Source organism: Ovis canadensis, chromosome 14, assembly GCF_042477335.2.
Source record: "Ovis canadensis isolate MfBH-ARS-UI-01 breed Bighorn chromosome 14, ARS-UI_OviCan_v2, whole genome shotgun sequence".
In the NCBI taxonomy this organism is placed as follows: Eukaryota; Metazoa; Chordata; class Mammalia; order Artiodactyla; family Bovidae; genus Ovis; species Ovis canadensis.
This window is the reverse complement of record NC_091258.1, coordinates 64,814,429-64,839,435: the sequence shown is the minus strand read 5'-3', so window position 1 is coordinate 64,839,435 and position 25,007 is coordinate 64,814,429. Positions and strand designations below refer to the sequence as shown.

The window sequence follows — 25,007 nt, the reverse complement described above, 5'->3', positions numbered from 1 at the left end:
GTGGTTTATTAAGGTCCTTTACACAATGTCTCTGCCTCAGGCCTGATCTTCAGGGATCAGAGATTTTCTTGGGGGTGTGTGTCTGGATGTGTGTCTGTGTGTTGGTGTGGGGAGAGTAGCCAGCCAGCCAGCCATGGAGGGGATCGTGTTGCGGTAGGCTCCCGGCTTCCTGAAAAAATGCACTCAAGATTGCTGGCCTCTTGCTTTCCAGGCTTCAGTTAGGGCGCTGAGGACGGCGAATTTCTGCTGGGGACCAATCCTGCACGCCAAGCCAGTTGCTAGGAAAGCCTGGTGTGAAAGTGACTGGGAGGAGGGGCGAGAGAGCCGTTTGGCCAGAGCCAGGCGGGAAAAGCTCGTTGCTAGGGAACTCGGCTCCTCTGAGCGCTCTCCGGGGAGACGCACTAGGCATGCGCAGTTGTGACGTAACCGCCGGCGCGCCGCGGTTTGAAAGGCCCGAGCCTCGTGCGCTTGCGCAGTGAAGGCCGCCCAGGGCGCACCCCCTGTGAGCCCCCGAAACTCAGACCTTCGTGCATCTTTTGGGTCGGGCGAAGCCCTCTCGACGTTGACATGCCGGAGATCCGCCTCCGCCATGTGGTGTCCTGCAGTAGCCAGGACTCGGTGAGGGACTGGCGTGGGGGAGGGTGGAAGAAGTGAAGGAATTCGTCAGCGGGCTCTGGAACTTTTGGAGTCTCAGAGGTGTTGAAGGCTAATCCGTATGCGGGGTGCCAAGAAAGAGCTTGGAGTGCTTAGGAATTGCAGTTTGGGAGACAGATTCGGTTGAACGGAGCGTTGGCAGCGGGAATCAGGCGCTTATGAGGACAGAGGTCGCAGGTTATTACAGTCGTGTGGAGAGAATTCTAATTGATTGTGATACACGGAAAGAAATATTTGGCTTTAAAGAAGACGCTGTTCTGAGTTACCGGAGGGTAAGGGTCTGATAAGTACTTTGAGTTTCTGGCACATATTCTGGATGCCTGTGTGAATACAATATGTGGTCAAAAGGTCAGATTCCGCTGTAGCTGCGACCCGCTTGGTCAGAATTCCTCCGTAGCCCCCCGGTCAATCTTTGATAACACTTTTTAGCAATGCGGACTTCATTTTGGTTTTCCTTTCACAAAGGGGACTTTGTGTAATTCTAGGAGGGTCATGGGAGAATTTCTGGGAGGCCATAGGGAATTTTGGAGAGATGTGGGATCGAGAAATATGCTGAGAGAAAAGTAGGGTGCTTTGCTTCCTGGGAAGGAGCAGAGGTGAATTTCTAGGGGAAAATGTTGGCGGGGACTCCAAGTAGAGTGTGGAGGGATTTATTATTTTAACACTAGAAGGTTTTGTATTGGGGTATAGACAGATAACAATGTTGGGATAGTTTCAGGTGAACAGCAAAGGGACTCAGACATACATATCCATGTATCCATTCTTCCTCAAACCCCAGAGTGTGGGGGGATTGGTAAGGAAACTGAAACCTGGGTGATGTCAGATGGCTTGAGAGAACTCTCAGACTAATCTGAGAGCTGGGGACATAGCCCTCACCTCTGAACCCTAACGTTTCCTTTTCTACTCTTCTCTCCAGACCTACTGTGCAGAAAACCTTCTCAAGGCAGACACTTACCGTAAATGGCGAGCAGCCAAGGCGGGTGAGAAGACCATCTCTGTGGTGCTCCAGGTGATTCTGCCAGCTGCCACCTCCCCCCACCCCCAGCCCCCGCCATCTTTTTTTTTTCCCCTCTCTGCTGGGTGGCATGTGGGATATTAGTTCTCTGACCATGAACAGAACTGGAGCCCCTTGCTTTGGAAGCTCAGAGTCTTAACCTCTGGGCCCCCAGAGAAGTCCCCCTCCCTCCATCTCCTTAATAGAAATCTGTAGGTCCAGGGTCCACACTCTACTCTGGAGTTAACTGGCAGTGAGCTGAGGCACTTTCTCTTTGGTCCCCACCACCTCACCTGGACAATAAGCAGTGTGGTCCCTGTGCCCTTAGCAGAGGAGAGAGGTGATGCAAAGACTAGGCCAGGAATGAATCCGTGTGTGGTCCATGTAGGTTGCTGCTCTTTTCAGAGCCTTATCCTCTTTTGGAAGAGAGTAAACCATTGCCACGCATTCTGCCTTCTCAAGGCCCTGGGCTTAGGACTGGAAGGTGTCTCATATCTAAGCCAATCAACCTCATTTTAAAGATGGAGAAACTGAGGCCTAGGAAGGGCCAAAGTGAAGTGGCCAGTCTTAGTGACCATCGTGGAATGCAGAGTGCTGTGGTACGTGTTGGTGAAGTTGGAGGCAGCAAAGGGAAAAGGGCAGTTTGACCCAGGATGGTGACAGACTTCCCAACAGGCTGTTCCCATCAGGCACAAGGAACTGGTGGGAGAAGCGAGCTAGTGAGTTCCCAGGGCTGCCTGGGTGTTACCCTGCGTGATCTGGCTCTCCAAGGAGTCGAATGGTGGTGGAGCTGTTATCACCCCTCATGCATGGCAGTGCTGCGAGTTGAACCCAGTGTGGGTGCTCTAGCCATCTCTTTCTTCTTTGTGTCTATATGTTGACTTAACTTTGTTTTTTATATTTATTCATATTTGGCTGCATTGGGTCTTAGTTGCGGCATGTGGGATCTAGTTAGCTGGCCAGTGTTGGGAACCTGGGCACCCTGCATTGGGAGCATGGAGTTGTAGCTCCTGGATCTCCTGAGAAGTCTCTGTCTTTTTTATTTTTAATTTTTGGCCACACCACATGACACTTTGGGGCGTTAGTTCCTCAGCCAGGGATTGAACCTGCCCCCAGCCCCCTGCCCCGTTGGCAGCACGGATTCTTAACCACTGGACCACCAGGGAAGTCCTTCACTTCTGGATTTTGTCCACATTCATCCCTCCAATGTAAGGGTGTTTGGGGAGGGATGCTGGGGCAAGGCCTGCCGGATTGTGTTAAATTTATTATTGTCTGTCTTACCCAGTGGTTCTTAAAATGTTTTGGTTCATAGACCTTTTTGCAAATTAGAGAGAAGCTAAGAATTCTTCTCCCAAGAATTATACACAAAGTCACAGGATTTTGTGAATGATTTTTGAACTTTTAATATTTCATAGTTCCCTAAGGTAGTATAGTCAGAATAATGAGAGCTAAGAGTTAATTCACAGATACAACTGTTTGGGAATAGCCTGGTGGGCCAGTGGTTAGGATTCCACTCCATGCCACAAGGCCTAGGTTCAATGCCCAACTTGGGAAAATGCCCCCCACCTCAGAAAAAAAAAAAAAACAACCCTGCCAGTTACCATTCTAAATGCCTCCTATGGGTTAGTTCATTGAATCCTCATAAAAATCCCATCACCTCAAATCTATTATTATCCCCTGTATGATGCAGAAACTAGGCCCAGAGAGATTATACATTTGCCTAGAGGCAGTATTTTCAACTGAGAGAGAGATGCAGGTGGCTGACAAGTTAATCTCAGGTGGAATTCAAGTCCCCATCTCCCCCTCTTACTCTCCCTGTGACCTCAGGCAAATGGTTTCATGGTTTCCTTTCTCAGAAGCTGTCTTCTCACCTGTCCTTGGAGGATAATGTGCTGGGCGCCCAGGGTCACCGTGAAAATCCGGTGACATAGTGTTTGCAGAAGTGCCATGTCAGTACGCAGGCGTGTGTGTCAAGGGGGGATTCACGTGTGTGTTACTGGATGGTCTTGCTGGGCTCTTTATGATCAGGAGCATCCTGTTTAATTCTGCACCGCTGTTGGAGTGGGGGCAAGAAAGACAGGAAGTGGGGAGTGAGCGAGCCAGAGGAGCCAGCGGAGGCTCAGGCTTCTCTGGCCTGGGAGACCGATGGGGACTTGACAACTGTCAGGAAAATGCAGGACTTAGAGCAGGGGGGCAGCCTTAGAGCGGGGGGCCAGCTGGTTGGGATGCCAGCTTTGCCGTGGGATACACGAGGAACAGTTTCCAAGGGACAGGTAGGAATTGGGCCTGGAGCCGGAGACAGAGCTGTAGGAGTTGTCAGCACAGAGACAGGCCCCGGAGACTTGAGAGTGGGTGGATTCATTTGTTCCTTCCTGCATCGCAGCACCTTCTGTAGGCCCAGCGCTGTTGCAGGCACACAGTGCCGCAGACATCACAAGACACATATGTGACCTGTGGAGATTGGATATTTGCAAGGAAAGACGGACAGACCAATAAGTCAAACGTATGTCAGATGACGAGTGCTGGGGAGGATATTACACAGTCAGGAGGAAGGAGGAGTGTCTCCAGTGGGAGAGGTGGCAGGGGCAAGGAGTGTTTTGACTTTAAAAATATATACATTCATTTATTTATTTGGCTGAGTTGGGTCTTAGTGGTGGCGTGCAGTATCCTTTAGTTGTGGGATGTGGGATCTAGTTCCCTGACCAGGGATAAAACTTGGGTCCCCTCTCTTGGGAATGTGGAGTCTCAGCCCCTGGACCACCAAGGAAGTCCCAAGATGTTGAGGTTTTACCAGAAGGATTGAAATGGTGGAGTTGGGGAGCACTGGTGGCGTGTAGTCTGGCAGTTGGTCTGAATTTCTGTGCCAGGCATTACCTGTGTGTGACACGGGAGCCATTGATTCTCCTGCCTGCATCTGGGTTTCCCCATCTGTAAGGCTGGGGGAGTTAACAGACCCTCCCAGTGTGGTGGTGAGGATTCAGTGATGCCCGGCCCAGGAAGAGCTTTGCTCAGCGTGGTAGACAGAATAACGGCCCCTAGAGGTGTCACAGCCTTCGCTGGTGACTCAGTGGTGAAGAATCTGCCTGCTGATGCAGGAAACAGGTTCCATCCCTGGGTCGGGAAGATCCCCTGAAGAAGGAAAGAGCAACCCGCTCCAGTATTCTTGCCAGGGACGTTGCATGGACAGAGCAGCCCAGTGGGCGCCAGTCCCTGTGGTGGCAAAGAGCTGGACATGACTGGCCAACTGAGTGCACACACACACACAAGTTGGCTGCATCCTAATCCCCAGAACCTGTGCACGTGTCCTTTACGTGGAGAAAGGGACTTTGTGAGGATTTTTAAAAATACTTACTTACCTGGGCGGCATTGAGTCTTAGCTGGGGCATGCGGGATCTTCCGTCTTCCTTGTGGTGTGCGCAATCCTTTAGGTGGAGCATGTGAACTCTTAGCGGCAGCTTGTGGGATCTGGTTTCCCGATCAGGGTTCAAACCCAAGCCCTCTGCATTGGGAGGGCAGAGTCTTAGCCACTGCACCACCAGGGAAGTCCGTGTAAGGATCTCGAGGAGGGGAGATGGGCCTGGATGATTTGGGGGGAAGCAGTGTCATCACAAGGGTCCTTATCAGGGAAGGAGGGTGACTGGAGAACCAGAGAGGAGCTGTGGGCATGGAAGCAGAGGCTGGAGTGGTGCCACTGCTGGCTCTGGAGCTGGAGGAAGGGGCCACCGCCCAGGAGGGCAGGGGGCTTTAGAAGCTCAGACAAGATGAGGGAACGATTCTCCCCCAGAACGTCTAGAAGGAATGCAGCCCAGCTGTCACTGGCTTTAGCCCAGCCTCGTGACCTCTGGGAAGTTGCACAGCTGCTTCCTGTCTCAGTGGCTCGCCTGTGAAATGGAGATAAAGATAGTCCCCGGCTCCCAGAGGTGTCGGCTGTCTTACAGGAGTTACAGGTCTGCCACACTATTTACACTTGGGCGCCGCCGCAGTGGCTGTGCGTTGTGATGGTTAGCATTCTGCGTCCCGTCAGCTCCTTTCAGAAGTGCGGAGCCCCCCCTTCACTCATGAGGAAACTGCCGCTCAGAGAGGTTTTATGTCACCCAGGGCTGCACAGCTTGGCACTGGCAGGGCTAGATTTGGACTCGGGCTGGTCTCCTCACAAGCCCAGGCTCCTTCCTCTGCTGTGAGGACCTTCTTGTCTGTAGCAGTGTGCCAGCAGAGTCTCCAGGCCACCTCCCGGCTGGGAGGTGACATTGCAGATAGGGTCATCGGATGTTCCTGGCTGTGTGGGGTGGCGGACTAGAAACCTTTGGGGGTCACAGTCACTTGTCATGCTGTGAGCCAAATCAAACAACCCCAGAAACTTTCCAGGTGGTCCAGTGGTTAAGAATCCTTCTTGCGATACAGGGGCTTCAGGTGTGATCCCTAGTCAGGGATCTAAGATCCCACATGCCTGGGGTAACTAAGCTCAGTCATCCAAACAAAGGATCCTGCAACAAAGATCCCCAGTGTCGCAACTGAGACCCGAGTTAGCCAGATAAATAAATCATCATAATAAAAGCCCCAGGATGGAAAGTAGGAGATTGCTTCAGCCCCTGCAGCTGCCTTCCACCCCCACATGACTTTCTATGTGTTTACGTCAGACGGGACTGTCAGAGACTTTGGGGGAAGACTTCCTGCGGCCAGTTCTTATTTTTGGCCGTGCCGGGTCCTTGTTGCTTTAGTGTGGGCTTACTCTAGTTGCGTCGAGCAGGGGCCACCTCTGATTGCAGTTGTGGGCTTCTCAGTGCAGTGGCTTCTATTCCGGAGCACGGGACACAGGCTTCCGTAGTTACGGCACGTGGGTCAGTAGTTGCAGCTCAAAGGCTCTAGAGCACAGGCTCAGTAGTTCTGGCTCGTGGGCTAAGTTGCTCGGTGGCCTGTGGAATCTTCCCGAACCAGGGGTCAAACCCCTGTCCCCTGCACTGGCAGGCGGACTCTTATCCCCCGAGCCACCAGGGATGCTAATAACACTTCCTGACTGGTAGCCACAGGGTGCCTGCTGCATGCCATGCCCTGTGAGCGTGGTATTTATGTGCATTATCCTACATAGGGTGATCATCCCCACTTTACAGATGAGGAAACTGAGGCTCCAAGAGCTGAATTGACAAGGCCCTATAGCTAGGGAGTGGCAGAGATGGGACTCAAACCCAGAGTCCGTGGTGAGCCAAACCAGACCAGGCCCCTACCCTCAGGGAGCATCCGTGGGATCCTGTGTGATTGCGGGCAGGTGTGCCCTTTGTCTGCATAGCGCTGCCAAGGAGAGCTCCGTGGTTAGAGCGCCGGGTTAGAAGCCGGTTAGGCAGAGTCTGGTGGTGCCAGGAACGTGGGTGCCGGGGCGTAGGCAATCGGTCAGTGTCTGTTTTCCAACTCTGACTCCACATCCTGCGCTGTGTACAGGGGACACGGTGGCAGCCTGCCGCCCTGCCCCCTCTGTTACCGAGTTCACTTGGCAACGAGACGAGGTGGCCCAGATGGGGGTCGTCTGTCTTCTGAGGTCCCACAAGGAAGCCAGGTGGGGCACAGGGCAGAGCAGCACTGACCTGGGCCTTGCCTTCCCTGCAGTTGGAGAAGGAGGAACAGATCCACAGCGTGGACATCGGGAATGATGGCTCGGCCTTCGTGGAGGTGCTGGTGGGCAGCTCGGCCGGAGGGGCCGGGGAGCAGGACTATGAGGTGAGCTGGGCCATGAGGTGGGCCCCCTGCTGATCCCTGCCCAGATGCCCCCATTGCCCCCCCAGGGTTTCCTAGCCCCTGGGCCACCTCAGCCCTTCAGAGGAGCCCAGGGCTCGAAGAGATAAAGAGCTGACCCAGGTGATAAGCTGTGTGCCGAAACAGCATCACAGTTGCAGAAAGAACAGAAGGCACCTCTGTGTTTTATGACTCGGGCGTCTTAGTGGCTCAGCTGGTAAAGAATCTGCCTGTAATGCAGGAGACCCAGGTTAAATCCCTGGATTGGGAAGATCCCCTGGAGGAGGGCATGGCAACCCACTCCAGTATTCTTGGGCTTCCCAGGGGGCTCGGTGGTAAAGAATATGCCTGCAATGCAGGAGACCCAGGTTAAATCCCTGGATTGGGAAGATCCCCTGGAGAAGGGAATGGCAACCCACTCCAGTATTCCTGCCTGGAGAATCCCATGGACAGAGGAGCCTGGCGGGTTACAGTCCATGGGGTCGCACAGAGTCGGGACAGGACCGAGCAACTAACACTTTCCCTTTCCCTGCTTGAGACCAAAACTGCTTTTATCTGGTCCCAGAACTTCAAGATGTCCCGGAAAATTGACATTCCAGATTGCTTGGGGCGCCTCTGTGAGCTATTTGATTTGTGACAGATGTGTACGAGTCTCTTGCTGTATTACAAATATTTTAAATGTTGACCCAATCCCTTTTTTAAAAACCAGTTGAATTAATGCAAGCAGGACTGGGGAGATGATAGTGAGCCAGCTGGTGAGTCAGCCAAATGTTTTGGTGAAAAATAAACATATTGTGGAAAAGAGTTTATAATTGTAAGTGAATGAATCTGTTTTCTACAAGAAATGGTGTTTTCCTCGCAGTGAGAAATTGTTTTTAATTGAGGTATGTTTTGCGTGTAGTAAAACGCACAGGCCATCGTTCTGACAGTTGCATATACCTGGGTAACCATCCCCCAGATCGAAGCATAAAACACTGGACTTCCCTGGTGTTCAGTGGTTCAGGCTCTGCCTTCCAATGTGGAAGTCCTGGGTTCGATCCCTGGTAGGGGAACTAAGGTCCCACATACTTTGGAGTGTGGCCCCAAAAAAAGGAAAAAAAATGACATAGAGCATCACTGGCCTCCCTGCAAGCTCCCTCATGTCACTTGGGGTCACCCTCAGCTCAGGCCAGCACTTCCCCTTTTCTGTCACTACAGACTAGTTTTGCCTTTCCTAGAATTACATATGAATGGTGCTACAGTATGCGGTTTTCAGCGTGTGTGTGGCTGTGTGTGTGGCTGGCTTCTTTTACTCTACACTGGTTTTTGAGGGTCTAACATACTGTGTGTGCGTTAGCGGTCTGTTCCACCTTGTTGCTGAGAAGCTTCACTGGAAGCGGAGATCTCAACGTGTTCCTCCATTCTCTTGTTGATGGGCCTCTGGACTGTTGCCACTTTTTGGTGGTTGTTTTTGTCCACACCTCGAGGCTTTCAGGATCTTAGTTCTCCAAGGAGGGATTGAACGCAGACCCTAGCAGTCAAAGTGCAAGGGAGTGAGAGTGCAAAGTCCTCTCAACACTAGAGTGCCAGGGAACTCCCCGCCACTTTTTGGTTATTATGAACACAGCTGCTGAGAACCTTCTTGTACCAGCCTCTGTATAGAGATCTCTTTGGGGTAAATACTTAAAAGAGTTGAATTGCAGTGTCTTCAGGTAGATCTCTGTTTTAACCTTTTTAGAAAAGTGAAAGTGAAGTCTCTCAGTCGTGTCCGACTCTTTGTGACCCCATGGACGGTAGCCTACCAGGCTCCACAGTCCATCGGATTTTCCAGGCAAGAATACTGGAGTGGGCTGCCATTTCCTTCTCCAGGGGATCTTCCCGACCCAGGGATCGAAGCCGGTCTCCTGCATTGCAGACAGACACTTTACCGTCTGAGCCACCAGGGAAGCCCAAACTAGAGTTTCTAGTATTGTGGTGGTTTAGTCACTAAAGTCTTGTCTGAACTCTTGCTACCCTATGGACTGTGGCCTGCTAGGCTCCTCTGTCATGGGATTTTCCAGGCAAGAATGCTGGAGTGGGCTGCCATTTCCTTCTCTAGCCTGAGTAGAAATGGATAGTTTTCTAGAGTGGTTTATTCCATTTTACATTCCCTTCAGCAGTATATGAGCTCCACACCGTTATTATACTTGATGTTGCCAGTCTTTATTTATTTCGCTGGGCCAGGTCTTCAGTTCAGTTCAGTTGCTCAGTCGTGTCTGACTCTTTGTGATCCCGTGAATTGCAGCACGCCAGGCCTCCCTGTCCATCACCAACTCCGGAGTTCACTCAGACTCATGTCCATCGAGTCCGTGATGCCATCCAGCCATCTCATCCTCGGTCGTCCCCTTCTCCTCCTGCCCCCAATCCCTCCCAGCATCAGAGTCGTTTCCAATGAGTCAGCTTTTCACATGACATGCCCAAAGTACTGGAGTTTCAGCTTTAACATCATTCCTTCCAAAGAAATCCCAGGGCTGATCTCCTTCAGAATGGACTGGTTGGATCTCCTTGCAGTCCAAGGGACTCTCAAGAGTCTTCTCCAACACCACAGTTCAAAAGCATCAATTCTTCAGCACTCAGCTTTCTTCACAGTCCAGCTCTCACATCCATACATGACCACAGGAAATACCATAGCCTTGACTAGACGAACCTTTGTTGGCAAAGTAATGTCTCTGCTTTTCAATATGCTATCTAGGTTGATCATAACTTTTCTTCCAAGGAGTAGGCGTCTTTTAATTTCATGGCTGCAGTCACCATCTGTAGTGATTTTGGACCCCCCAAAAATAAAGTCTGACACTGTTTCCACTGTTTCCACGTCTATTTCCCATGAAGTGATAGGACCAGATGCCATGATCTCTGTTTTCTGAATGTTGAGCTTTAAGCCAACTTTTTCATTCTCCTCTTTCACTTTCATCAGGAGGCTTTTTAGTTCACTTTCTGCCATAAGGGTGGTGTCATCTGCATGTCTGAGGTTATTGATATTTCTCCCAGCAGTCTTGATTCCAGCTTGTGCTTCTTCCAGCCCAGCATTTCTCATGATATACTCTGCATATAAGTTAAATAAGCAGGGTGAAATATACAGCCTTGACATACTCCTTTTCCTATTTGGAATCAGTCTGATGTTCCATGTCCAGTTCTAACTGTTGCTTCCTGACCTGCATGTAGGTTTCTCAAGAGGCAGGTCAGGTGGTCTGGTATGCCCATCTCTTTCAGAATTTTCCACAGTTTCTTGTGATCCACACAGTCAAAGGCTTTGGCATAGTCAATAAAGCAGAAATAGTTGTGTTTCTGGAACTCTCTTGCTTTTTCCATGATCCAGCGGATGTTTGCAATTTGATCTCTGGTTCCTCTGCCTTTTCTAAAACCAGCTTGAACATCTGGAAGTTCACGGTTCACGTATTGCTGAAGCCTGGCTTGGAGAATTTTGAGCATTACTTTACTAGCATGTGAGATGAGTGCAATTGTGCGGTAGTTTGAGCATTCTTTGGCATTGCCTTTCTTTGGGATTGGAATGAAAACTGACCTTTCCCAGTCCTTTGGCCACTGTGGAATTTTCCAAATTTGCTGGCATATTGAGTGCAGCGCTTTCATGGCATCATCTTTCAGGATTTGAAATAGCTCCACTGGAATTCTATCACCTCCACTAGCTTTGTTCGTAGTGATGCTTTCTAAGGCCCACTTGACTTCACATTCCAGGATGTCTGGCTCTAGGTGAGTGATTACACCATCGTGATTATCTGGGTCGTGAAGATCTTTTTTGTACAGTTCTTCTGTGTATTCTTGCCACCTCTTCTTAATATCTTCTGCTTCTGTAGGTCCATACCATTTCTGTCCTTTATCGAGCCCATCTTTGCATGAAATGTTCCCTTGGTATCTCTAATTTTCTTAAAGAGATCTCTAGTCTTTCCCATTCTGTTGTTTTCCTCTATTTCTTTGCATTGATCGCTGAAGAAGGCTTTCTTATCTCTTCTTGGTATTCTTTGGAACTCTGCATTCAGATGCTTATATCTTTCCTTTTCTCCTTTGCTTTTCGCCTCTCTTCTTTTCACAGCTATTTGTAAGGCCTCCTCAGACAGCCATATTGCTTTTTTGCATTTCTTTTCCATGGGGATGGTCTTGATCCCTGTCTCCTGTACAATGTCATGAACCTCAGTCCATAGTACATCAGGCACTCTATCTATCAGATCTGGTCCCTTAAATCTATTTCCCACTTCCACTGTATAATCATAAGGGATTTGATGTAGGTCATACCTGAATGGTCTAGTGGTTTTCCCTACTTTCTTCAATTCAAGTCTGAATTTGGCAATAAGGGGTTCATGGTCTGAGCCACAGTCAGCTCCCAGTCATATGCGGCATGCAGGATCTAGTTCCTTGACCAGGGATCAAACCCAGGCTCCTTGCATTGGAAGTGCAGAGTCCTAGCCACTGGACCACCAGTGAGGTCCTGCCAGTCTTTTAAATGAATATGTGTTGAATTTTATCAAGTACTTTTTCCATCATACAAGGTGCATTCCAACCAATGAGGTTTTCCTTGAACACACATTCTTATTCTACAGGTTCTAGGGGATTCCCTGGTGGTCCAGTGGTTAGGATAGGAGGGCATGGCAACCCACTCCAATATTCTTGCCTGGAGAGTCCCATGGACGGACAGAGGAGACTTGAAGGCTACGGTCCATAGGATCACGAAGAGTCGGACATGACTGAAGTCCCTTAGCTAGCATGCACACGCGGCGGTCCAGTGTTTACGACGCCACTGTCATTGCCAGGGGCCCAGATTCAATCGGTCTCTGGTTGGGGAACTAAAATCCCACAGGCTGTGCAGTGTGACGAAAAATAATAATAATAAAATACAGCTTTCATAAGTTGCGAAAAGGCAAATTGATGGCACATTATGGTTTAAAGAGTTTATTTAAGCAGACAACTTGAATCCAAAACTAGGTAGCCAAAACTGAAAAATGATTAGAGGTGCTTTGTGGGTGGGCTAGGACAGAGGTATTTAGAGGGAAACAGGAAAGCAGAGCAGAGCAGTTATTTAATGGACTAGAGTTTGAACTTTTTTTTAACTAATTTTTTTTTTAAGAGTATAGTTGCTTTACAATGTTGTGTTAGTTTAGTCGCCACTGGGCAGCAAAGTGAATCAGCTGCGTGTACACACATGTCCCCTCACTCCTGGGTTTCCTCCCCATTTAGGTCAGCACAGAGCCCTGAGTGCAGCGCCCCGCGCCGTACAGCAGGTTCTCATCAGCCATCTCTGCCTGACAGGGTATCAGGAGTATATGCGTGTTAGTCCGTGTCCCACTCCATCCCACCTCCCTGGACCTGAAACGATTTTCTCACTTGGGAAAATCGAGGGACTCGGCTGTTCATGATTAGTTGATTTTATTTTCTTAGACTGGAGTTCATCAACTCTTGCTTAAACTTTGATTGATTTACTGAAGCTACCTAAGTACCCAGTCTAATGGCCTCCTTGTTTAAAATTTTACATAAAATCAACCATCTTTGGGGCAATTAAAAAAAAAAAGTTGTCTCTTCTTCTTGGCAAACAGATTCAGATCAAAATTCCACTTTTTAATTATAAGAAGAGCTAGTGCATTTTTTGCTAAAACTGTATCTAATCTGGCATGTGGATCTTTATTGTAAACCTCTTATCTACCTAGAAAAGTGGAATGGTCAGCTCAGGGCTTTATGTCTGCAGAGTCTGGAAACGTGTATATCAGTAGTCTCCTATTCCCTTGAGGTTTTTGGTTTTTTAATTTTATAATTTATTTATCAGTTTTGGCGGCACTGTGTCTTCATCGCTGTGCGCAGGCTTTCTCTAGTTGCACCGAGTGGGGTCTACTCTACTGGTGCACGGGCTCAGTAATTGTGCTCCTGGGGCTCAGTTGCCCCAAGACGTGTGAATCTTCCCAGACCTGGGATCGAAACCATGACCCCTGCACTGGCAGGTAGGTTCTTAACCACTGGACCACCAGGGAAGTTGCACACTTACTTGTGTGTTGTGTGTTTGATAATACCAATTTTTTGTTGTTCAGCTGCTAAGTCCTGTCTGTCTCTTCGTGACCCCATGGGCTGCAGCCCACCAGTCTCCCCTGTCCTTCACTGTCTCCCAGAGTTTGCTCAAACTCATGTCCATTGAGTCGGTGATACCATCCAACCATCTCATCCTCTGTTGCTTCTTTCTCCTCCTGCCCTCAATCTTTCCCAGCATCAGGGTCTCTTCCAGTGAGTCAGCTCTTCCCATCAGCTGGCCAAAGTATTGGAGCTTCAGCTTCAGCCTCAGTTCCTCCAGTGAGTAGTCAGGGTTGGTTTCCTTTAGGATTGACTGGTTTGATTTCCTTGCTGTCCAAGGGACTCTCAAGAGCCTTCTCCAGCACCACAGTTTGAAAGCATCAGTTCTTTGGCGGAGTGCCTTCTTTTTGGTCCAATGCTCACATTCATTAATGACTACTGGAAAAACCGTAGCTTTCACTATACAGACCTTTGTCAGCAAAGTGATATCTCTGCTTTTGAATACGATGTGTGGGTTTGTCATAGCTTTTCTTTCAAGGAGCAAGTGTCTTTTCGTTTCATGGCTTCAGTCACCGTCCACAGTGATTTTGGAGCCCAAGAAAATACAGTCTGTCACTCCTTCCGGATTTCCCCATCAATGTATGCACTCCTTGTGTGTCTGAGTCTGCAGTGTGTGGTTTTTGCTGACCTTAAATCATGGCAGCCTATTTCCTCATGCCTAATGGTGTGTGTCTATGTGTATGTGTGTGTGTTAATTCCACTCTTGGGTAATATATAGGTGGAAGTTCTATGAGGGCCTGGTTTGAAGTACATTCCTCCAAAGAGGATTTGCTCCAGCCAGCACCAGGTGATACTACATACATGGGACCACTTACATTTTCAACTTGGGTTTTCCCATTCTGATAACTAGTGTGGACTTTTGCTCCAAATCCTTGAGAGTAGAGATCTCAGGCAAGAATACTGTAGTGGGTTGCCATTCTGTTTTCCAGGGTATCTTCCCGACCTGGGGATTGAACCCAGGCCTCCTACATTGCAGGCAGATTCCTTACCGTCAGAGCTACCAGGGAAACCCATCTGGGGATAGGAGTCTCTAGAGATAATTTTTCATCTTTTCTCTGCTGGGAGAGAGCTCTGGCCAGAGCTAAGGGCTCCCGCTGACTCTCCCCACCAGACATGTTTCTCCCTAATTTACTCATGGAAGGAAGGTCCAGCTCTCTGCACAGGGGTGTCTCCTGAGATGCCTTTCTTCCTGAGTTGGAGCTCACGCTTTGAACTCCCCATCCTCCCTGCTTACATCACGTTGTTGTTCAGTCACTAAATCCCGTCTCTTTTCAACCCTATGGACTGCAGCACGCCAGGCTTCCCTGTCCTTCACTGTCTCCCAGAGATTGCTCAAACTCTCATCCATTGAGTTGGTGATGCCATCCAACCATCTCATCCTCTGTCATCCACTTCTCCACTTGCCCTCAGTCTTTCCCAGCATCAAGATCTTTTCCACTGAGTTGGCGGTTTCTATCAGGTGGCCAAAGTATTCCTGCCGTTTAGAACCCTTTGATTCAATCAGACTCTGTGTCACCTGAAGTCAGTAACAAGGCAGACACCAACATCAGTGCCACCCACTGTATCAGTCAGGGTCCCAGCAGGAGGCCGAAATTACACCAGTTAGTGTAACAGAGAGAATTAATGTAAATAATTAGAGAGAATTAATGTAAAGAATTAGTAACTAAGTATTGGACTAAAGAGGACAAGACGCAGGTAGAACACAGAAGCACCTGCTGGGAGCAGCCACCACCCTTAGGGCTGGAGGAACAAAAGGAAGAGGTTGGAATTGTTGAAATGTGGATGTTGAAGCTAGGAGGTGAACCCCTGGGGCTGAAACTCAGATCCTGAGGAGGGGGTGATCCGCAGCTGATTCTGGTCTTAGCCTGAGAATGTGCGGTGAGGCTAGTTCTGCAGGTCCTGGGACACTGCAACCTGGATCCACCTGCGCGACGACCCGCACCGCCTCCTACTTCCTCTTTGGAAGAACTGCTGCACAAACGGCAGCAAAGCACACCTAAGATGCTGCCCACCTGATCTGCAAAAATCTGCCTCCCTTCTCCAGCCTTGCAGCCTCTCTCTCTCTAGCTCCCCCTGCTGGAGGAGCTGACAAGGAGCAGCTGGCAATTAGAAATGTCCCCAGCATCCCAGAGCTGAGCCACCAGTGTGGAATTTTATATATGTATATATATGTATAAGTTTTTAAAATTTTTTTCTTCTTTTTTATTTTTTCCATTATATTCCTTGATTATTTATTTGATATTTTATTTTTCAAAATGGGTCTGAACTGAGAAACAGTCAAAAATTTTTTTTAATTAATCAATGTATTTATTTGGCCGTGCCAGGTCTTAGTCGTGACACACTAAGATCTTCAGTCTTCATTACAGTATGTGGGACCCAGTTCCCTGACCAGGGATCGAACCCAGGCCCCTGTATTGGGAATGCAGTCTTAGCCTCTGGACCGCCAGGGAAGTCCAGAGACAGTCAATTAATAGTGGGTGTGTCTCCCCTATCTCTTTGGTTTCTGGGCTGTACCTTTGGACCCTAACACTTCCCTTCTGCTCACTCAGTCGTGCATTTCTGAAAAGTAATTGTAAATATCCTCTGCTGGGAGCCCACCAATCTGGGAGGGTTCCCAAGGCTGTGCAGCCCTCTGCATGTCCAGATATAGAAGACTCTGGAAGAATTTAGAGAAGGGCGGTTCAGATCTGGGAGGAGAAGGATCCCTCTGGGCCCTGTGTCAGGGAGGGACTGACAGACACCCAGGAAGAAGAGAAGCATCTAGAAGCCTTGAGGAGCGCTGAGGTAGAGCTGGATCTGGAGAGCCCTTAGACTCTGCTCAGGCCCCTGCGCTCTTCCAGTCCCTAGGAGGCGTCATTGCCACCAGCCAGGCCTGGACCTTAGCCACTCTGCCTTTCCCCAGGTCCTTCTGGTCACCTCGTCTTTCATGTCCCCTGCCGAGAGTCGCAGTGGCTCAAACTCCAACCGCGTTCGTATCTTTGGGCCTGACAAGCTGGTCCGGGCAGCAGCAGAGAAGCGCTGGGACCGAGTCAAAATTGTCTGCAGCCAGCCCTACAGCAAGGTACCCAGGGTGGGAGCGGGGTCCTTGGTTCCGCGCCACGGGAGAGGCGAGAGGCTGATATTGAGTCCCTGAGGGCTGGGAGGACCAGGCAGTCTGCCTCCCTGGGGAATTACAAGGAGGCTAGGCCCCTGCGTTCTCTGAAATTGGTTTTCCATCCTGCCTATATAGGAATCTTGGTTTCCTGGAGGGAGATTGGGAAGGGTGACCTGCAAGGTCTCACGGGAATTGGGAGGGGGATCTGCTGACTTGTGGGAGACGTGTGGCTTCTTAGAGCGGGGGCCTCAGAGTTAGCATCGTGAGATCTGGAGTCAGAACACTGGTTTAGAGCCTGGCTGCTGCACTCCTTAGCTCTGTGATCTCGGGCTGGTGACTTCACCTTTCTGGCCATCCTGGGATCCAGGTTCCTTCCATCTCATGGTTCCGCATCCACCCAGCAGAGGAGGAAAGAGCCGGGAGCATTTCTGAGTCACGGAAGTGGCACACGGCCCCCCTTCACATTCCACGGGCAGAAAATTGGCAGGCAGAGTGGATTTGCCTAGACCCTGCAGCCTTTGCCAGTTGCTCTGAGGCTCAAGGGCTGAGCACATAAAGGGCTTTGTGCCAAGCCTGACCCCAAGTTAGGGCTCAGTGACAGCATGTGGTTATTATTCTTGTCATGATCAACCGGGCAGCTCCCCAGATGTGTGTATCCATTGGAGGGAAAGAGGCAGGAAGGGGTTTCTCTCAACAAAAGGGATGGGGCCAAGCCTTTGTCCTTGGCCAGACTCCCTGACTCCCACCTCTCCTCTCCCAGGATGCCCCCTATGGCCTGAGTTTTGTACGGTTTCACAGCCCCCCAGACAAAGACGAGGCCGAGGCCTCATCCCAGGTAAGCTCTGCCTACCCCTGCCCCTGCCCAGAGCCTTCTCCCCACCTCTTCACCCTCACCTGCCAACAGCCCTCCTGCTGCACTGACCTTGTGGGACTTTAGAAGGTGACCAAGCTCGGCCAGTTCCGTGTGAAAGAGGAGGATGAGAGTGCCAGCTCCCTGAAACCCGGGGCTCTCTTCTTCAGTCGTATCAACAAGACACCCCCAGGTGAGGATTCCAGAAAGCCTGGGTCCTGAGCAAGTAAAGGCTGGGGGCCTGGATCCTGGGCCTGAGGGAGTGGGGGCTGGGGCCTGGACTCCTGGGTCACTGCTGGGTCTTGGGAACAACACTTTGTGACCCATGGATAGAAAGGAGCCCGAAGGCCTGAGGGTCCAGCCCCCTCATCCTGGATCCACTATCCCCCTCTGCAGTGGCAGCCGGTGACCCGGCAGGACCCAGCTATGCAGCGGCTACACTGCAGGCCTCCAGTGCCGCCTCCTCAGCCTCCCCAGCCTCCAAGGCAGCAGGCAGCACCTTCAAGGTGAGATCACCAGACCCTGGGGGGGCAGAAAAGAAGGAGAGGAGCTGGAGGCCTCAGCACAACCCACCCCCTCAGCCTCAGGAGTCCCCCAAAGGCAAGAGGAAGCTGGATTTGAACCAAGAAGAAAAGAAGACCCCCAGCAAACCATCAGCTCAGCCCTCAGTACCTGCCCTCAAAAGACCCAAATGTGAGCAAACTGGATTCCTTGTTCCCACAGAGGGTCCAGGTGTGGAGGGGCAAGGGATCCTGGGTCTGAGGGAAGAGGGCCTGGGGGTCTGAACTCCTGGGTCTGAGAGAGGAGGGGCTGGGGAGCCTGAACTCCTGGGTCTGAGACAGGAGAGGTGGGCGTGTAGCCCTACATTTTCTAACTGAATCCACTGTTTGGCTTCCCCAGTGCCAGCTCCCCCCCGTACCCCAGCCACTTCCCCCACCCCTGCCCCAGCACGAGGGGCGGCACCAGAGAAGCTCCGAGGAGAAGGCGCTGAGCCCAAGGCCCCCCGCGCAGGCCCGCAGGAGCTGGGGAAGATCCTCCAGGGCGTGGTGGTGGTGCTGAGTGGCTTCCAGAACCCCTTCCGCTCGGAGCTCCGGGACAAGGCCCTTGAGCTGGGGGCCAAGTATCGACCGGACTGGACTCCAGACAGCACGCACCTCATGTAGGCCGGCGTCGCCTCCCCTCACTCCCCACTGCGCCTTCTCCAACTTCTTCCATCTGCTCCCTCTTGCTCGCTCTCTGTCACCTCGCCTCTCCGCATCCTCTGCCTCTCGTTCTCTTTCTTTTCTTCCCTCCACCCCTCTGTCTCTCTTTCTTTTCTTCCCTCCACCCCTCTGTCTCTCTCCCATGCCCCTTGTCTCTTTGCCTTTGCCGCTCAGTCTGCCCTCCGTTCTGCTCCCCACCAGCTGCGCCTTTGCCAACACCCCCAAGTACAGCCAGGTCCTTGGCCTCGGAGGCCGAATCGTGCGCAAAGAGTGGGTGCTGGACTGTCACCGCATGCGGCGGCGGCTGCCCTCGCGGAGGTGAGGCCTCTCTGCACACGTGTGCTTTACACACGCACACCCCACCCCGACCCTGCCCCTCATCCCCGTGCCGAGCAGCGCCAGGGATCTGGGGAGAAATCAGGCTGTGGCCTGCCAGCTCGGGAGTCAGCCGACTTCCCAGAGGAGGAGGGGCAGGGCTGGGAGATGGGGAGGAGAGGGAGGGTATCCCCAGGGGTCCCAGGAGGGCTCTGGGAAGTCTGCTTAGCAAAGGAAAAGGCTGCAGGCTGGAGAAACAGCGTTCACAAAGGCTCAGGGCGGAGAATGAAGTGTTGCGACCTGTTGACATTCATTCGTCTGAAACCCCTGTGTGGTGTCAGGCTGGGCTGCCCACCGCTGGACCCCAGACATCGGTCCCTCCTTTCGAGAGCCTCTGACTTTGATGAGGGGCCAGACTTATTGTGAAATACTTTGGAGGAGGGCCCACAGGGAGAACTGCAGTGAGCCAGGGTTCTTCAAGGAGAAGAGGTTCGCCAGGCTGAGCTGAGGCAGAGGAGCCGAGGCTGGCTCAGCCTGGTGTCTGTTGGGAAGTGGGGCTCCTTTAGCAGTCTGAGCCCCTGGACCACCGGGGAAGGCCCCCAGCACTTTAAGCCTTCTGAGTTTTCCCACGAGCCCTGGTTCTACAGTGAGGGTGACTTTCCCGAAAAGGGCGTCACCAGGTTGGAAGCAACCATATCACGTGCGGAAGGGTCTTAACGTGGGGGCCAGGGCAGCATCCCCAGCAGGTTCACTCGCTTCTGCTGCGTACGCACTCTGCCCTGTGATTTGGGGCCACTTGATTCATCTCTCTGGGCCTCCGTTTCCTCTTCTGTAAAATGGGGCTGAAAATAGCACCCGCCTCAGGATTCAGCGACTCTGAACCTGTCAAGTGTTCACAGCAGTGCCTGGCACACAGGAAATTTGCTTTCAAGATTTTTCCCTTGATCAGTAGGCATTCTCCTAATGAGAAACTGACTTTGATGCTTGCCGGAGAGAATTATTTCTGATTTTTTTTGTTTGTTTGTTTCTGAAATGAGACATTTCTTCCCTCGGAGGGGAAGCCAGGGGTTGCTGTGGTCAATGGTGTGGGTGGCTGAAGGTCCACGGGGCCCTTCTGGAGCTGGGAGAAGGGGTAGACCAGGAGGGAGACCACGTCTGCACCCTGAGGATTTATTTATTGATAGTAAATGCAAGCGCCTGCTGCTTCTTAAGCCCCCTCCCCACCTCCCCTGGAGGACGCATCTGCTGTTGGTCTGAGGCCCGATCCCTCCTCCAGGTACCTCATGGCTGGGTCAGGCTCGAGCAGCGAGGACGAGGGGGGCTCTCACAGCGGCAGCAGTGGGAATGAAGCCCCCAAGGCTCCCCGAAAGGTCCATGCCCCTTGCCCGGCATGGGGGAGGGTGGAGTCGGGGGGACACGGTACCCCAAACTCTCTACTCCTGTCTCCTGCGGGCACACACTCACACCCTCATTGCCCCTTCCCTCCTCCCTGACCCACCCTCCCTCCTCAGCGCCCCCAGACCAAAGCCAAGCCCCCTCAGGCAGCAGGACCTAGCTCACCCCAGAGACCCCCAACCCCAGAAGAGACCAAACCAGCCTCACCAGGGGCCCAGGAAGATAATGACGACACTGAGGCGGAGCAGTCAGGTCAGAGTCTGAGGGAAGAGCGGCTGAAGACCCAGATTCCCTCGTCTAAAAGGGGAAGGAGTTCCAAGTCTGAGCTCCTGGGTCCAGCGAGATGGGGCTGGATCCTAGACAGTGGACCTAGGGGGTGGAGGGAGGCCGCCCCCTCACCCCCAACTGGATCTGGGGAGCAATTGGGTTGGGGGTTGAGACACCCCACCTATGCTCAGGTGTGAGGCTGGGAGGTAGGGGCCTCGAGCTGACTAAGTGTCTGCTCACAGAAGGACGGGACAACGGGGCAGAAGACTCTGGGGACACCGAGGACGAGCTGAGAAGGTAGGGTGGGGCTGGGTGGCTAGGGTGGCCCCGGCCTTGGGTGGAGGGGAAGCCGATCTGCATACTCTTTCCCCACCCTTGGCCTCTCCAGGGTGGCCGAGCAGAAGGAAGAAAGGCAGCCCCCTGGTCAGGAGGAGAATGGCGAGGACCCGTACGCAGGATCCACAGATGAGAACACGGACCACGAGGGCCCCCCGGAGTCTCCCGACCTGCCGATTCCCGAGCTCCCAGGTGGGAACCCCTCCCTCCTGAGGTGGGGTTTGCCCTGTCACTTGTCTAAGGTGACTTGCCCCAGGCCCCCTGGGATGGCCGCTGCCCACTCTGACTTGTCTCCCAGGCTCCTCACCCTCCTCCCTGACCTCTGCCACCTCCGTATCCTCTCAGGCCTGTTCCCTTCCTGTCAGCATCCGTGCCTGTCTGTCCCGTCCTGACTTCCACTGTGACCACCTCCCTCACAGCCCAGCCCCTTGCCAGACCCCGTTTAGCTTCTCACCCCCTGATGACAGGGGCCTCCCACTCCCTCGGCTTCAAGACCGACCTGGGGGCTTTAAGAATCTGCAGGTACCCCAGCTACACCCCCCGGGTTCAGCTTTGTCGGTGGGGGTGGGGCTCAGGGAATACAGCTGTGCCGATCTCCGTTGGGACCCGCCTTGCTATCCATCACCCCAGACATGGGGGCAGGCATCGGAGCCTCTTCTGGTCAAGAATGAAAGGAGAGGGACTCCCCGGGTGGTCCAGTGGTTAAGATTCCACGGTATGGAATGAACGGTATGACTGTAAAGGGGGTGAACTGTTTGGAAATCAACGAAGATTTCCTGGACACCTTTTTTGGGACTTTCAGATAAATATCTTAGGTGAAAAGGATGATACTCCAGTTCATTTGTGCAGGGGGCTCAGGTTTGATCCCTGGTCAAGGAGCTAAGGTCCCACATGTGGCGTGGCGCAGCCGAAAGAGAATGAAAGGAGAGCTGGACAGTCAGAGGCTCTGAGTGGAGGCGAGGGTCTGTGGCCTCCCGAAAAAGCTATTTCCACCCGGTTCCTCACAAGTGATGGGCAGGAATGTACTCTGATCCTCCTCCAAAGCCCCAAACGTGACCTTGGCAACTTAACAGAAAATCATGTTAAACTGGAACAAAGAGCCACCCTGAAGGTCAGCGTCAGAGAAGGCACTGGTTAACAGGAGTGGGCTAGCCAGTGGAGGAAGTGGCCGGATGTGAAGTTTCCAGCCTAGACCAAGTGAAGGAACTGACTGACCTGGTTTAAGAAACACATTGCCACTAATAGTAATTGTATCTATTACCATTAATATAAAACAAAACCCCATTAGGCCTGCCTAGAACCACTGCTTGTCAGGGATGGCTTCTGAGTCAGGGTGTCCACGGACATTCCGCACCCCATCCAGCCACTGCGCCTGCTTTCTTGTCCAGTCTGCAAATGTCCCGTGGCTCCTGGCTGGAACCCCGGGACTCCAGGGGTTCATGTTGGCTCTCCCCGCCCCATCTCCATCTCTCCCCTGCAGACTTCTTCCAGGGCAAACGCTTCTTCCTTTACGGGGAGTTCCCAGGAGACGAGCGGCGGACACTCAGCCGCTATGTCACAGCCTTCAACGGGTCAGTCTCCAGGGGCAGGAGGTGGGGGGTGGAAGGTCATGGGGAGGATGGAGAAGGGATATACCCTGAGGGTCGACACAGGCTGTGGAGCTCCGTGCCAGCCCTGCTCGCTGTGCTAGGGCCCTGGACGCATAGCTTCCCACACCACACCCCCAAACTCCCTGTCCCCGACCCTTTCACCCCCACTTCCTCTTGTCTAAAATGAGGCTCCTCACCGCCCTTCTGAAAGGATTGGTGCTGGCAGGAGCTGGCGGTTTCATGGATACGGCGAGCCTGGCACGTGGGAGTGGGGGACCCACGGGTGGCCCACAGGGGACGTGGGTGGGGGTGAAGAGAGGACGGCCTCTAGGGTGGTTGGGGAGGAGGGCGTCAAGAGACGGGGCGCCGATTCTCCGCCTCTTCGCATCCCCCGCCAGGGAGCTTGAGGACTACATGAGTGAGCGGGTCCAGTTTGTGATCACCGCGCAGGAGTGGGACCCCAGCTTTGAGGAGGTGAGTCCTGGAGGGGCAGGAGAGGGAGGCCCAGCCTGCCCCAGCACATCCCCCAGCCCCTCCTGGCTCACCCTTCCCACTGCCCCCCGCCCCTTGCAGGCCCTGACGGACAACCCCTCCCTGGTGTTCGTCCGCCCCCGCTGGATCTACAGTTGCAATGAGAAGCAGAAGTTACTTCCCCACCAGCTCTACGGGGTGGTGCCCCAGGCGTGAAATGTGTGTGGACAGACATGGACGCACACACACATGTGCACGCATACACACACCCACACGAGTGTAATAAAGGAGACTTGGCTTGGAGCAGCTGCCCCTCCCGCTCGCGTCTCTGAGAACCCCCAGCAGGCTCCCTGCCTTCTGTCTCAGGTTTGGTTCCACTTGGCTCTGAAGGCTGGGTCTTTGGGCCACCTGATGACTCCTGTCCTGGGGTCTGCGGAAGAACGACCGGCTCTCTGTCCGGGGCCTGGTTGGGAAGGAGCTCCTTATTACTCTCCCTGGTGCCTCCCCGCTTTGGCAGCAGGTGGCAGGGGATTGGGAATCTGACACTCAGCACACACCCCTCAGCTGGTTTGGATCCCTGGAGCCCATGCCCGTATCTCAGTTGTCCCTCTGGGGGTCCTGGGCTGTGGGTTGGGATGCTCATGGGGTGGCCTCCCTTGAAGTCTCAGCTCCCCTGGGCCAAGGACATCTCCCTTTCTCCAGGGCTCTCAGAAGTAGCTGTGAAACCATCCCCAGCCTGGTTTGACATCACCTCATTTGGGAGGGAGAGCTAGGGAAGGGGCATTTAAATTACCCTCCACAAATCCCAGACCCTCTTTAAGGCTCCACCATATTTAAGGTGGGACCTGACCTGGTTGTTAGAGAATCAGGGTAGAAGGTGGGGGTGGGATGGGGGACTTATCTGGTGGTCCAGTGGTTAAGACTCCGTGTTCCCAATGCAGGGGCATGGGTTCAGTCCCTGGTTGGGGGAGATCCAGCATGCCAGGTAGCACAGCCAAAAATTACTAAACAAAATAAACAACCACCTTTAGGAGTTCCCTCGTGGTCCAGTGGTTAGGACTGCGCAGTTCCACTGCAGGGAAGATGGGTTCAGTCCCTGGTCAGGGAACTAAGGTCCTGCCTGCCATTCGGTGTGGCAAAAAAACGAAACCAAAACTTAGCAACAGGGAAACGAACAATTCACTTGCTCAGCCACAGTGGCCGCGCTTCCAGTGCCCACCGGCTGCTGGTCTGGACAGTGCCGACGGAGAGCCTTCCCTCACTGTGGAGAGCAGGTAGGGCAGCCCTGCAGTGCAGTGGACGGCAGCCTAGAAGCTCGAACTTCATCCTAGGGAGGGCAAAGGGCAGGGTCAGAGCTGGGGAGCAAATGACCACCAACTTGGTGTCTTAAAGGTCATAACCTAGATTTGAGGTCCAAAATGGGTCTCGCCAGGCTAACCATCAGGGTGCAGGCAGGGCTCTGCTCCTCCTGGGGCTCTGGGAGAGAGTCTGTCCTTATCTTTATCTTTCCCACTTGCAGCCCACAACCCATGCCCCTTCTGTCTTCAAAGCCAGCAACGGCTGGTGGAGTCTTTCTCAGGCTGCGTCACTCTGACACTGACTTCTTGGGGTTATGCTGCGCCCACCTGGATAACCTGGGATAATCTCCCGGTTTTAAAGTCAGCCCGTTAGCAACCTTCCTTCCTTATGCTGTCTTTAAATGTTTTATTCATTTCTGACTGTGCTAGGTCTTCGTTGCTGTGTGGCCTTTCCTCGTTGCACCAAGCGGGGACTACTCTAGTTGAGTTGCCCGGCCTTCTCATTGCGGTGGCTTCTCTCATGGCTGAGCACAGGCGGGCTTCAATAGTTGGGGCACATGGGCTCAATAGTTGTGGTGCCCAGGCTTAGTTGCTCTGAGGCCTGTGGGATCTTCCCAGGTCAGGGGTCGAACCTGTGTTTCCTCCACTAGCAGGTGGATTCTTTACCACTGAGCCATCAGGGAAGCCCCATCATGCTCTGTTAATTCACCTTTGCCATGTAACATATCCACAGG

At 52.6% G+C, this 25,007-nt stretch overlaps 1 protein-coding gene and 1 long non-coding RNA gene across 13 annotated transcripts; one reads left to right on the top strand and one right to left on the bottom strand.

Annotated features, from left to right (window-relative positions):
- The first annotated feature begins 364 nt into the window (after window positions 1-364).
- XRCC1 (X-ray repair cross complementing 1) lies at window positions 365-23,278 on the top strand. 12 transcript variants are annotated; one of them, XM_069550968.1, is made up of 17 exons: window positions 365-618; window positions 1,571-1,663; window positions 7,247-7,357; window positions 16,359-16,517; window positions 17,311-17,385; window positions 17,488-17,593; window positions 17,797-17,906; window positions 17,982-18,093; window positions 18,301-18,559; window positions 18,804-18,920; window positions 20,194-20,287; window positions 20,429-20,564; window positions 20,825-20,876; window positions 20,968-21,107; window positions 22,396-22,486; window positions 22,903-22,978; window positions 23,078-23,278. In XM_069550968.1, exons 1-17 carry the CDS (start codon window positions 568-570, stop codon window positions 23,189-23,191), a joined length of 1,896 nt encoding a protein of 631 aa, XP_069407069.1. In that variant the 5' UTR covers window positions 365-567; the 3' UTR covers window positions 23,192-23,278. The 12 variants fall into 12 exon arrangements, with proteins under 12 accessions (XP_069407069.1, XP_069407068.1, XP_069407063.1 ...); XM_069550967.1 differs by having other exon boundaries at window positions 20,822-20,876; XM_069550965.1 differs by having other exon boundaries at window positions 440-926.
- On the bottom strand, window positions 3,027-5,827 carry LOC138418952 (uncharacterized). Its single transcript, XR_011248804.1, has 2 exons — window positions 5,005-5,827; window positions 3,027-4,099 (listed from the first exon to the last, which is right to left on the bottom strand). It is a non-coding gene; the product is annotated as an uncharacterized lncRNA (long non-coding RNA).
- Window positions 23,279-25,007: the final 1,729 nt, after the last annotated feature.

What these genes read in the sequence shown, in the direction of transcription:
- XRCC1 (XM_069550960.1), top strand. Translation starts at nt 813, where the DNA reads ATGAGGACAGAGGTCGCAGGTTATTACAGTCGTGTGGAGAGAATTCTA. An exon ending in CACTGAGGCGGAGCAGTCAG is followed by an intron (nt 20,565 to 20,821) that starts GTCAGAGTCTGA and finishes GTCTGCTCACAG; the next exon opens with AAGGACGGGACAACGGGGCA. An exon ending in TATGTCACAGCCTTCAACGG is followed by an intron (nt 22,487 to 22,902) that starts GTCAGTCTCCAG and finishes ATCCCCCGCCAG; the next exon opens with GGAGCTTGAGGACTACATGA.